General features: G+C 38.0%; 1 protein-coding gene across 2 annotated transcripts in view; it reads right to left on the reverse strand.

The window, feature by feature from the left end:
- The window catches only part of CUL3 (cullin 3), a 97,895-nt gene extending 83,932 nt beyond the window's left edge, over window positions 1–13,963 (reverse strand). For both annotated transcript variants that reach the window (XM_061187955.1, XM_061187947.1), the window contains exon 1: window positions 13,456–13,963. In XM_061187955.1, the coding sequence (XP_061043938.1) occupies window positions 13,456–13,521 (66 nt within the window). In that variant the 5' untranslated portion in view covers window positions 13,522–13,963. The remainder of the gene's footprint in view (window positions 1–13,455) is intronic.
- Window positions 13,964–14,265: the final 302 nt, after the last annotated feature.

The following is a 14,265-nucleotide window of genomic DNA, read 5'->3' on the forward strand; positions in this document are numbered from 1 at the left end:
ATGTTAACTAGGAGGAAAATAGTGGATAAAAAAAGGCTATTCAGGAGGAGATCTACAAGTTACAGTCTTTCCCTAAATCAAATAAGTCCAAAAACAATACACCCAAGGAAACAGGCTTCAAGTACATATTGCTACATACCCGCTTTGGTCCTGGCATCAAATGAACATGTCAACAACAGTGGCAAAATAATTACATTACTGATGAATTGACGGGTGAATTTCTCACCCATCCTTGACAGAGAATACAACATTAACTGTCAATGAAAGTTAAAAGGACTAGATGATAAACTCTAAAGTCATCAATGTTAACCATTAAAAACATCAGTCTAGACTTCACTCAGAGTCATTTAAAAGGCCTAACACTTTAAAGTAATATTCCAAAGTATTTAAGCAGGATTTTAATCCCATTGATGAAACTGATTTACTCAGGTTGCAAAACTACAAATACACTCAGGAAGGGATCTGGTAACAATGCTTCAGCAAAGCAATAAACTGATAAAAAGCACACATACATATATACACAAACATTTAATGTTTGCTTATTTTAGATATATACTGCATCTTTCCCCAACAAGCTCAAGTTACAAAGTGTTCAGCAAAGTAAATTCAGTTAGCAAGAAAAGAAACAAAAGCTCTTTTTCAAAGGAAAGATATAATTGAGTATTCTTAAATGTCCATGGTTTAGTGAGACCTCTTAGAAACCAAATCAAGACTTTATTTTTTAAAAGTGACTTTTGCCCACTTCCCTGTCCCCAATCCAGGATTATAATCCCCTCATTAGTAAGTATCAATAACAAAAATAACACTATCTTTTCTTTCACAAACATCTCTGGGTTTTCATCTACATTACTTTAAAAGATATAAAAACATAAACCTTCAAAATGCTGCATTTAAAAGGATGTCAGTCTATTATACACTTACACATCTTGAAGGTTCTGTAATTACTGAGAGCTGCAGAACTACAGCATGAGCCAATTAAAACTAAAAGGAAGAGAACTGTACTCTTCACATCCACTACATACAAAGGACAAAAAGTCTTTAGTCCCCTGTGAATAATTTTCTACAAGAAATTTAGAACAGGGTGGGTGGGGGAAAAGGGAGAGAATTTGAAATTCCAGGCAATTCAGAATGACACAGCTAGAAAAAAATAAACAAGGAAAAATGCTTGATCTTAACTTTCAGCTTCAGCCTCAAAAAAGTTGCTTTGGTACAAATATCTGAGGAATGGCAATATTCTAGATAAATACAACTAAGCCATAAATTTTGTAAGGAAGTTCCCACCCACATTATAAGCACCTTAGACTAATATCAAGTCTCTGTTCCCTTATTTTATTGTATCCTCTTTAATACATGTTATGATTCTTAGATGATTTGAATGCAGTCCCGTTAGAGTTAGTAATGATGATGAATCTATTTGATGACCAATGGCTACACAATGACTTATGACGTCTCCAATAATCCCATTTATTCATCAGTTAATCTTTAAACATCCTCAACCATCAAAAGATAGCCAAAGATCCAAGCTTTGAGGAAACAGCCCAGTGGGACACATGCAGATTTGGGGCAAGTTATTTAACTTTCCAAACTTCACTTTCCTCATCTGCTTGTAACAAGAGAAATGGGAGAAGATGGTGTATTGTGTGGCAATTAAGAAAGTTTGTGAAAGCATCCAACACACATCACTTGCTCAATAAATTTCTTTTTCTTTACTACAAGGAAGAAACATACAGCCTTCTGTGCTGGAATTGTGCTGCCAAAAGTGACGACTGATAATGACAATTATCAATTAGAAAAGCACAGTAGCCCGGGAAAATGCTATGAAATCACAAATTAAGGCTGAGCTACACTCAACTGGCCTCTAATATCACTAAATTACAGAACAGTAACATTTACAATGAGAAAGTTAAATCATCAATAGACGGTTCAATTATTATAATCTGCGTTTCAGTTCTCAACATGAGCAGGCTGTTCAAAAATCAACTTAAAAATTTGGAATAATTTCTTTCAAAGACAAACTAAGTTCAAGCTTTCACATTAGCCTGTTAAAGTCCAGTTAAGTCACAACTGACTTAAGAGTACTAACAATATTCTTTCAACTATATCTCTGTGAATGATCTTTGCATATGTGAAAAAATGTATATGTGAAAAAATGATCTTTGCATATGTGAAAAATGTATTACATATACATTTTTCAGACATTTCATAGTCTGATGATGACCACAACAAATAATATGCAATTGTAAGTATTCTCTCTGAGTCAAGAAGTTTGTCACTGTTCTATTGGTGCTATTTTCCCTGATATAAAGAGATGTTATTTGGCACCCTGAAACACGTTTTATCCAGAGAATACAATATTCATCTTGACTTGAACTCTTCAAACATAGAGACTCTCCCTATTAAGAAGATTAGTTATTACGTCTATAAGATCAACACTTTAAAATTATAAAAACATTTGCTGTATTTCTCAATATACTATTAAATCCCAATAATAGTAAGGGCTCATGTGTATAAACTAGCTCTTAAACATTCATCTGGAAAACAAAAATAATAGAAAAGCAAGAATCATATATTTTTGGATGGAATCTCAAAGTAGCAGTAGTAATGCTACAGACAAAAAATACTTCATATCTAAGTGCATGTTTGAGTTCCATATGTCTATCCAACAATCTAAAACTATGAATTTTAATAAAAAATGACAATACTTTCTTCTCTTTAGCTTACATCGCTATGTTTTTTTTGAAATGGATAAACCCAGTTTTTCTAAAACTATGATAAAGTGTAAAGATGTATAAAACTGTCAGACAATAACAAAGTAGTTTATACCAGAATCAGCTACACACACTCCAAAGAGAAAAAAACATGTAAAACAATACAAATTGCCACAGTTAGCTCTGTCTTTGAATGAACCTAACCATAAACTAAATGTGATATGACAGCAAAAGGTCTATAACATAAAATTATTACAAAAATCTGATATCAAATCTCAAAATTTCTCTAAAACTACCAACTTACACAAAAAGAAGTATGTAAGAACATAGCTAACTTTTCCACTGCTTCATATTAGCATTTAATCATCACCACTGAAATACACCATTCTTATTCTAAAGAAAATTCTAAGGCTGAAAAGATAGGTGACATTTGCAACATCACAAAATGTTTTAGAGCAAAGGAGAACACACCAGCATTCGCTTTCTAGACTGAAATTTTAAGAGTGGAAATGAGCCTAAGAAAACCCCAAATTAAAATCTCTTCATTTTACAAATGAAGAAACTGAAGTTAAGTAGCTTATCCAAGATCACTCAGCTAGGTAGAGCAATGAAGGAATCCATGTGTCCTGAGCTAAGGACCCTTCTGTTACACCATGTCAACTCAAATCATCTGAGTGTCTGATGCTACAAAATCAATTTATAATTAACAGGCTAATATTAACACTGAATTATTAAGGCTATATGCTTATTTCAGTTTGGTCTAGAGAAAAGAGCTTTTAACCAGAAAGCAGGCTTCTAGTCATGGTTCTTCCATAAATTAAAGCCGTAAGTATCCTTTGGGTAAAATCACCCTCTCCAGTTCTCCACTTCCCCATATATCAAATAAGATTAGAACATATTCTCTCTAAAGTCCTTTCTGGCTTTTAAAAATTAAAATATGAAAACAAATAGGAGCAAATAAATTACTTGTTTTTTTGGCTAATGATAACGTTCATCAAAATAATATACTTCTTTCATGTCTCATTTGCTTATTTTAAACTACCTGATCTTTGTACTTTAAAATTCATTTCATTGTTTAATCTACTACTTAATACATTCTGAAAGACATAAAATCACTTTTTTCTAAACATATATTTAACAAGATAAATTTCTAATTGAAAAAAGTTAAAAAATGTGTACTATCAGTCTTTAACTTAAAAAGGAAAGTGTTAACTTAGAAATACGTCAACTAATATACCTTTCCTATTGGTTATGATTTTGACTGCTTTATTCAAGTCAATACACACTATGACCCCCTTAAGCAATTTATATATTCAAATTTTACTGAACATAGGCATCCATTGATTCAAAGTTTTTATAACTTGTATTCTCTCATGAGAGGTGCATATACTTTGAATCTAGTGAGGTTTAAAGCTTGCAAAAGCTCCTTCCAAGATCTGGAAACTAATTTTGAATCCTTTTTATAAAGAGAGTACTGCAGTGTATAAGCTTCAGGGGCCCTGGATCTGCCCCTGGGTAATCATTTAAACGGCAAGCTTAGAATTAACTTTCCAATATACTCCTATTATGAAAGTAAATATTTCAGAATCCAGCAAATTCTTAACGGAATATAATTAAGGCAGTGTGGTGTAATGGAAAGAACATGAATTTTTGAGACAGATACACCTGGGATCTGAATTCCAGCTCTGCCCTTCCATAGGTATATATGTAATACACATATTTTACTATGTCTCTCTGAGCCCCAGGATAGATTTAAAACAGAAGTAACATCTAAAGATTGTTCTGAGAATTTGAGATAATTATAGTTCAAAGAGCCTAACACAAGGTAGACTGAACAAGTTGTAGTTACTCATCTTATAAAGCAACTTCTCATACTATTAATAAATTGAAAAGGAAAGGAGAAAAAGAATTTTTCATGATTACTTTCAAGAGGACAGGGCAAATAGAAGAGGCTAAGTGTTGCTCAGTTAAGAGCTGCTTTAGATAAGGATGACTTGCGATGAGTACGCTAAAGCATTCCTCTTAGCAATGACGGCTTGCTTTTATAGAAAACCGTCTCTAAGGAATCTTGTATTTTCTTAAAGTAGGTAAAAGATATCCCTTTGAAGTCTTTATTCATTTGCTTAGCAGTAACCTTTCTCATTTAAAGAGCAAATTCAGGTCCATTCCTTTCTCAATGATCACTAGATAAATGGAAGTCAAATTAAGAAATTTTACTTAATTATATTTTCAACTTTAAAACTGACTTAAAAAAATAAACAGCAAAAGCTCTTCTAGTAGCAAAAGCTCTGGATTAGTGGCTACAACAACTACAGGATCAGTTCTCAATTTCCCAGTTGGTTAATGTCACCAACTTGGGAAAGTAGGACTCTCAACTTTAAAAAGGCTGGATTAATGACAGTGATTTTAAAGCAATAGTTAGACAACTCTTTAGAAAGAAATCTTCTACACATAGAACAATGTACAAACTGCTCTAAATGATTAGAGAGGGAAACTTCTGAAGATATCTACTCCACTCCTCCTAGGCCTCCTGGGTCCTGGAGACCCTATAAGAGTTTGAAAATAAATGTCCTACATGAAACATACTACTTTTACTTGAAAATACTAACTTTATGATTAGAAAATCATTTTAACTGTCTCAATGATGCCACTGTTTATTAGCAAGCACTTTCTGACATTATTTCTTTTAACCCTCACAATTAACCTGTGAGAAAGATTGCCATAGTTCCCATCTTAAAGATGAGAAAACAAACTACAGTCTTGTCAGTTTATTCGTTCAACATTGTTGGCTACTACTGTGCAGCACTGACAAAGATCAATACAAAAAGACCTGCTGCCTCCTCTAAAGAAAATCATGTTCTCATAAAGGAGATACTGACTATTTGAAGAATTTTGGCTATGAAGGGAGATGGTATGGTAGTTACCATGGTAGGGAAGACAGAAAAAGGAACATCTTCCTTCTCTGAGACCCAAGGGAAGGAGTTGAGAATGAGTAGAGATACAGGTTAATGAATATAACTGAAAGAGAAGCAAGCTGAAGGAACTTACACAAGATAACTTCAGTAGTTAAGTTTCCTGAAAAAGAGAGATAAGGGAATTCTCAATAAAGAGCTTAAGGACAGTGATTAAAGTCTGAAATAGCTCATGCAGGAAAGGGGAGAGGGAGTTTACCAGGGACACAAAAATATCGCCCAGAGGCACTGAGAGTCCAGCTAGCTTAGAGACCACAGTCTTGGAATTTTCTCCAGGAGTGCACAATAGTCTAAAAAATATGATCAGTGAAGGCAGATGAATGGAATGGTTCAAGATGCTTTTTGCTGATATTTCTGGCCTTGCTCTGGGGAGGCAGTAGGAAAGAAGGGGCAACTAGCAACAGGCGCCACAGCCTGGGAGAATGAAAGGGGTCTTCTTGAAATCCAAGAGCACATTTAATGTGAGAAGGAAACAAGCAACAAGTAGGATAGAATAATTAAATAATAACAGCTTGTATTTATTTATAATGCTTACTATGTGCCAGACACTAAGAGCTTTATATGTATTAACTCTATCCTTATGAGGTAGGTACTATCGTTTTCTCCCTTTTACAAAAGAGAAAACAAATCAGGCAGAAGTTAAGTGACTTGCTCAAGTCCTACATCTAATAAATGAAGGAGCTAGGATACAATGTAATATTGAAGTTTAAGATTTCTAAAGTAGCGGGATGACAAGCTCCAAGACACAGTGAAGATCACTGTAATACCGAAGAGGCCAGATCTGTTTGATCATCACTGTATATTTAGTGCCAGACCTCTAGTAGGAACACACAATAAATATACTTTAGAATGAATAAATGAATGACTTTGCCCACATGCATTGGATAAAGTTACAACTTAAGCTAGAGAGAATGTATGTGAATAAGGTATTGAAGTCTTCAGTGACTGAGGGAGCATGTGTACGATGTTAGGAGATGGTCACAAGAAGCACTCAAAAGAATAGTTCACAAGGGCCAAGACACAAGAGGATCATAGATGTGGCAATAAATGGCGCCTGGGCCCAGTGATTCAAGGATTATAAGGAAAAAAGACACCTCAATTCAGGAATATAAGCCTGTATCCTCAGGGCAAAGGTAAATTTCAGATGAAAAGAATTCACAGAACAGGCTGATGATACAGGGCAGTCAACCTGCAATGGAAGTAGGGGATCACCATGTACAGTCAACAGGCTGGGAGAAAGGTGTCATGGTGGAAGGAATAAAATGTAGCGTACAGCTAGTAAACAGAAAAGACTAGGCCAGAGATTAAGTCTTCTGACACACCAATCCAAGGTTACTGCCAGTACATACTACCTTTACTTTCAAGTCATTACAGTTTTAGGAGATTAGGCTGACTAACCTTTAAGGGAAGTGCCACATGATCATTAATGACCTACAAATTAAGACTTCACTTACAGCTTAAAAGAGTTCAAACATTCTGGAATACTACCTGCATCAATTTACCTAAGTAATGAATTTCTATGGTTTGTCTTAAAGGACTAGTTTCTCATTTAATCGATCATTCACTAACCACCCACACTGTGTCTAACACTATGCTAAGTACTTCCAGGTTCAAAAGGGTGTCTGGTATAAGCTTTGGGCAGGGACCACAGCCTAGTTCATGAGTGAAACAAAAAAGAGGGTGGAAGAAAAAAAGGAAGGAAATAAAAACAAAATGTATTTTTAGATAAACACTTAATGTACATATTAGAATGTACACACCAAATGAGTGTTTACTCCTTCAATAAAGTTACCCCAGAAAGATTACATACTTGTTCCGATGATTATGTGATAATCACTATTGGCTCTTCTCTTTTGAATCTACCCCTCACCCAAGAGCCGGTGGCATTCTTTCGAAGCACCCCAGTGGTACCAAACCTATATCCTTTGACACTGAGTTCTTAATGTGGTTCACAGATTGATTCTGTAAGCTTTTCAAAATGTAAGTTCTAAAAATGTAAGCACCAAAAAATGGCGGCATCAGTAAAATAACTGTACAGTAAATAAAATTACTTGCAAAAATAACATTCAATTTTAATATATAAATTGTGGCATAATCATGGCTAAATGTTGGTATAACAATAGTTAATTGCGTGCTAGGTCCTGTTCTAACAGCCCTGTAAGATAGGTCTTATAAATATTCTAATTTTACAGAGGAGAAAACTGAGGCTAGAAGTGTTAAGTAACTTGTTAAAGATAACACAACTAGAAAGAGGTGGAGCTGACATTCAAACTCTGACAGTCCAGAGCCCACCCTCTTAACTATTATGCTCTCAGTCTCTTTACTTTTTAGTCATACTTCTAAAACATATGTTGACTACTCTATGTAAAACTAAATGAAAATTCCCTACAGACTATCCATAGTTTTACAAGTAGGCAAAGAAATGCAAAATAAAGCATTAAAGTACTATTTTTTTCACCTATAAAATTAAAGATAAGTTAGCTAAGACATGGTAGATGTTACTGGTATGTTACTGATACAAGTAACAAGTAACAAGATGTTACTGATACAAGCTTGAGAGATGTAATTAATTCCTAAAGCATTCACTTTAGAGCCAGACTGCCTAGGTTAGAAAGAACCCTAGTTCTGCCACTTACAAGCAAAGTGATCTTAAGCAAACTACTTAACCTCTCAAGGCCTCTTAGGTAAAAAAGAGGATAATAGTATTCTATAGAGTTGTGCAAATGAAATTAGTTTACACATGCAAAGTACAGAGAACAGTGTATGGCATATGATAAGCATTCGGTGAGTGGTACTATTATTACTCCTACCTTTCCGGAGGTCCATTTGGTAATATGTATCAATTATGTCGAGCCCAGTAATTCCGTATCATGGATGGGCTCAAATATTTATGTAAATAAATAGTCACAGTTGCATTCTTTATAATAGAGAAAATACGAATTCACTGGAATCAATCAAAATACCTGTCAGTAGGGAAATGGATAAGCCAAGGTACTGGAGAGTATTACCCAGTCATTCAAAATCATGTTTTCAATATATTTAACATGGAAATAAATGTACAGTAAGATACTATATTTTTTAAAACACAGCATATGAAAAGGTCGTACCTCAATTTTACTGTGTGCTTACACATTTATGAAAGATTAAAAGGAAACACATCAAAATGTTAATATGGCTTATTTCCAAGTGGTAGGGTTACAGGTGATATTTATTTCCTTACTTATAAGTTTAGATATTTATTAAGTTTTCTATCATGAATATGCATCACTTTTCTAATTAGAAAACCTACTAAAATGAATTCATAGCTTTGAGAGACTACTGAATAGTTTTCACAATAGAAAGACACTAACTGTACTTCATGTTTTATCTCAGTGATTTCTTACTAGTAGCACTTTTACTTTTTTGCTGACTTTACAATGGACAAACAAGAACTATTTTCAAAGTTCCATTATTTAAAACTACAAATTGTCCAATAACTTTTATAAAAATCTAACAAAACTGTTAACACCCAGATACTCTTGAATAAAGATAACAGCAAAAAATTCTCTCTAAGGTCTCCCAATTTATAACACAAAGGGAAGACATACTACTTTTTCTAGTCTTAATTATATATTCTTGTTGAAATAGAGAAATGCTATTATTACTTAGCTACACTTAATGAATGATATACAAATGACACTTTATTTTGTTTGAAAGAACTGACTTTGTGACTAGTGTATTATTTAAAAGGCCAAATTCTCACATTATATTCTATACTACTAAAATTGTTTAAAATTCAGTAACTTTAGTACTAATAATTTAGCAGTAATAACATTCTTGGCTCCTGTGAACTTTCTAGGGAGATAATGCAAAATAGACACTTTTATAGATAACTACTTTATCTTTTTATTTTTAAACTTCTAAAGCCTGAGAGGTACTAACAGCTACAACACAGCTGACTGTCCTAAAACCATTAAATAGAACAAAATCAGTCTAAGTGAAAGCAACACTTTAATGAATGTTATATCTCACTCCATAACATCTCTGTAACAAAATACTAGAGAATGAAAAACAAACTTAGAGTTAATTCCCCACCCTGTGTGATTTCCAAAACTATTATTCAGCCTTTCTCTATGTACAGTCCAGCTAGTTCTAGGCAACAACCACTTTCCCTAAGTGAGAAACTTATTTTGAAGATCAAAGCTGTTCCCCCATATCTAGCAAATATCACTATAGACAGGAAAAAAAAAAACATTAACTGTCCCCATTTGTCGTTAAATTCTTGTGCTCTTAAGTATTTGTCACAAACGATCTTAAAATTCATCTCTTTCTAATCTCAGTCATTTTGCGGGTTCCATCTAACAATAACTTCTACATCAGTAACTGTTCACGCCACACACGTGGTGCTCTGTGAAGCGCATCTAGAACTATGGAGTGGACATCACAACCAGAGATTCATTATCATGATTTAGCATGCTTCTATAAACCAATAACCGAAACCATTTCCAGATCACACTCTAAGGACAATCACTTTCATAACACGTCTCCTAAACTCTGAAGGCTCAGCCAAGAAGGCAAATCAGAGGAGAGACCAGTATTTCCATTCAACCATATCCCCTCCAAACCAATCAAGCTTTTCAAGCCCATGTGGACAAACAGTGGACAGTACAGATGGTGAGTAATGGCTTTTCAAAGATAAAGACAAAAGGTTCACCTGACGGCAACTAATCCTACATAGTGGAATAAAAGCTCAGGAGTGAGACACATGGCAACAGCAAGGAAAGAGGACCAGGAACTTCTGGGGGCAGCATTCTTTGGTCCAAATCCATATCATTTCCAGAAGTTTCCCAACTACAGACTTCTTCCTTAAAAAAGTTTTGTGGCCCTTGCTGTTACTCTGGGTACCAAAAAACCCCAAAAGATGTGAAATGATATGTATTTTGTCCACTGCAGGAAAGTTTACAAACTGGAATAAATATTTCCTCCATCACCAATCTGTAAGTACAGAAAGCTCTTCATTGTTTCCCACCTTAAAAAGAACCAATTTCTCAGAAACTGATTTTACTGATGGGACTATAGCTGGAGTAGGTTTACACATTTACAAAATATCCTGTACCTTCACTTACTATTTTGCAATGAAAACAAAACAATCCCGAAACATATTTTTATACTTTTTACACATCAATTTTATAAAACACACTCTGAAAAGAGCACTTGAGGCTTTCGGTTACACTGCAATTTCCCTTAGAGTAACTATCTCAAATGGTAATGTAAAATACAATCGTTTTAAGTATGCACACAAGAGTACACATAAACACAATATTTTCTTTATGGAATAATATGCATTTACTACTTCTGACTAGCAATCCATGCAGACTATAGTTCTGTAAAAGACTGCTAACCTGGAAGGAAAAAAAAAATTCTGAAGGTCTAGAAGCACTCAGTTACCAAATTAATCAGTGAACTACCACACCACTGAGGTATGTATCCATCCTTAACGAAGGTTCAAAGAACTATGACTTTAAAATTTATACATTAAAAAATATAATGGTTCTTTTCAGTAGAAACTACTTATGAGTGATGTTAACACTCATGAAATAAAAAAAAAAATCTTAATGCTTTTAAAAATTAGCAGATATTAAGTACTGAATACCAAACACTAGCCACTTACAAACTTCATTTAAGGATTTTAGAAAAACTTAGAGGGCAACAAGTTATAGACAGAAAGGGTCTAAATTAGCTCATGACCATAATGCTGCTTAAAAAAAAATCAGTTTCAGTAGTATGTGGTAACCTGTCACATACTATTATACTCTTCAGCTAAAGGAATAATGAAATTCTCTCCCACCACTTCCTCCCAACAATACAAGATCCAGAAAGGAGGGATACTGGTCTTTCAAGCTATACCGATATATCCCAAGACCCTAGGACAGTGCCTGGCACACAGTCCTCAGTAATATTTGTTGAATGAATGAAGGAATGGAAGAACAGGTAGGAACAGGCAAAACCAAGAGATCAACGAGTTGACTACACAACAAGGTACAACTAGTTAATCAGAATATCCACATAAGTAAGCCGATGTCAGATGCGAACTACTCCACATTTTAGTAATAATCTGAATTAGAAGAACTCAGACTTCAAGAATAGCTAGTTTTTCTTAAAAAATTCTTGTATTAAACTACTTAAAATTCTGAGTAATTCTAGATTCTGCTAAAAATATTCAGAACTGGTTTAGCAGGAGAACTAACATTACTCACAAATTCATAAACCCAGTTCACTGTTTCATTATAAGCAAAAACGTGCACATGAAGTTCATTAGTTCTCTTCTGTCAACATTTCTCACTTTCTTTGTACTTTCTCACGATAACTTAGGAAAAAAAAACTTCAAAAATATAAAATCCCTTTAATGAGCATCAAAACATTTAATTCTCCTGAGTACATCCTACCTTTATTTACACAAAGCCTGAAGACTCTTCACATTGATATTAATATTTATGTTATTACAACTTCAGAGTTCTGCATAAAGTGTATTTCCTTCTTCTAAATTTTAAGAATTCAGAGAGGTCCTCAAGTTCTCTGGGTCGCTTTCTTACTCAACTAGGACAATTATACTAATAAGTCTTCCCTCTAAAGTGCAAACTACACTTTAGAAAAAGCATGCTTCATGAAGTGAATACAAACCCTCTTTTCCCTCCTCGCATGATATACTGTGTTTGTGATTCTAAGAAAGGAAACCCAAGATCTTTCTCGAGTTTTACTGTTTTAAAATCTTCTGTTCCATTGCTAGTTTGTCTATCTTGACATATACCTGTTACTGTAGCAACGTAAGCAAGTATGTCCAGTTCCTCTGTTCGAACCAACAGTACACTTTAGTTGCTTGCCATTGGCTATCTGAATCAGATATGACATCCAAAGTTATACCCTATATACTAAACACTGCAAGGGTATGACTCAACGTAATGCTAAAAAAGAAAGTTTCTAAACAGACTACGTTTGCTGTCCCTAAAAGCAAAGCAACTCAGGGTGGTGACTACTCATTCTTTTGGGATTCCATGGCTCAGAAATGGAGAACCAATCGTCCAATTTGTTTTCTCTTATTTCCCCTTGATTGGCAAGGCAATTCCTGCACAAGAGAGTTTGTAGAGTGCTTTGGAAGCTTGTGGATAAAAGATGCTGTAAACACACAGGACGTTGTTGGTATATTACTATGGAGCGTTACGTGGAACCACTGTCACTGCGTGGGGGGCAGGTGGATGGCATAGCCCTTCCTGAGGAGGGGAAGAGAGGGAGAGGACAGTCCCCTCATCGTTGGGCTGGCCATCTTTTAGGCCCGGTGATTTTTTCAACCGCAGCGAAACCCCCACGTGAAAAGTTACACACACGCCCCATACAAGGAGGACTTCGACAGTCCTCATCCCCGCAGGGCTAGGAGTCCCGGGAACCGAGCGGGAGCGGAGTACTAGGGGTTGGGCCTACACCCCAGGAGCGTGGGGAGGTTCTGGGACCAGCGAAGGGGCCCCAGCCGCAGCCGACGCCCGCAGGGCGACCGGAGGCGCAGCTCCGGGGCGGGGGAGCGGCGCCAGACTCGGGCGACGGGCGCGGGGAACGGCCCGGGAGGGCGGCCGCGCCGGGGCTCCGCGCCGCCCCGTTGCCGGGAAGGCTCGCGCCCCGCGGCCGGCGGCGTGGGGGAGGGGAGGCCGGGCCTGCGGCCTGTTGGGGGAGTTCAGCCCGGGCCTCGCGTGCGGCTCTCGGCCGGGCCCCCAACCCGGGGTCCCAGGCGCCGAGAAAAGACTCACCGGAAAGGCCCGGATCCGCATCTTGGTGTCCTTCCGGCTGCCCGTGCCTTTGCTCAGATTCGACATGGTGCTCGTCCCCTCCCCGGCGGCTGCTTCGGGTCGCACTCCGAGGCGCCGGTGTCACATTTAAGGCGGGCGGGCAGGCGAGGGGCGACGCTGGGGGCGGCGGCGCGGCCCCCGGGCTGGGCTGGGGAGCTGGCCGGCCCCTGGGCGGCCGCGGCGGTGGCGGCTCGGGTTCCGGCGGCTCGGGCTTGGCTGGGGGGCTGCGCTGGCGCGGCGGCTCCACGGGATGCCCCTCACGCCCGGCTCAGCTCCCTTTATCGCGCTCCTCCGCGATGGCGGCGGCGGCGGCGACGGACAAACATCTCACTGCGCAGGCCGAACGTCCTCCTCCTCCTCCTTCTCCTCCTCCGCCTCAGCGAGACGAGATCCGGCCCAGAGGGTGGAGGGGGGAGGAGGGAGGGAAGAGAGCCGGAGAGTGGAGAGATTGGGAGGAGGGGGGTGGGAGGACGAGAAGGGGAAGCGAGCGGCCGCTGCGGGGGACGCTCAGATCTCGCGAGAAGAGGGCGAGTGCTCTGTCCCGGGTGGGGCGGGGCGAAGCCTGGGAGCGGGAGGGGGCAACGGGAGGGGAGGAGGGGAACCGGTAGTTGGGGAGGTGGGAGGGGCCAGAGGGGCGGGGAGGTAGGAAAGGGGCGGGACTGAGGCGGGAGGTGTAAGCTGACTTTTTGAAAGGGGATCGTTGGAGACCGGATCCTGGGCGAGGTGGCTGCTGATTGGTGGAGCGCGGCGCGGGGGGGGCGGGGTCCTGTT

The sequence above is a fragment of the Eubalaena glacialis genome, chromosome 1 (assembly GCF_028564815.1).
Source record: "Eubalaena glacialis isolate mEubGla1 chromosome 1, mEubGla1.1.hap2.+ XY, whole genome shotgun sequence".
Classification (NCBI taxonomy): Eukaryota; Metazoa; Chordata; class Mammalia; order Artiodactyla; family Balaenidae; genus Eubalaena; species Eubalaena glacialis.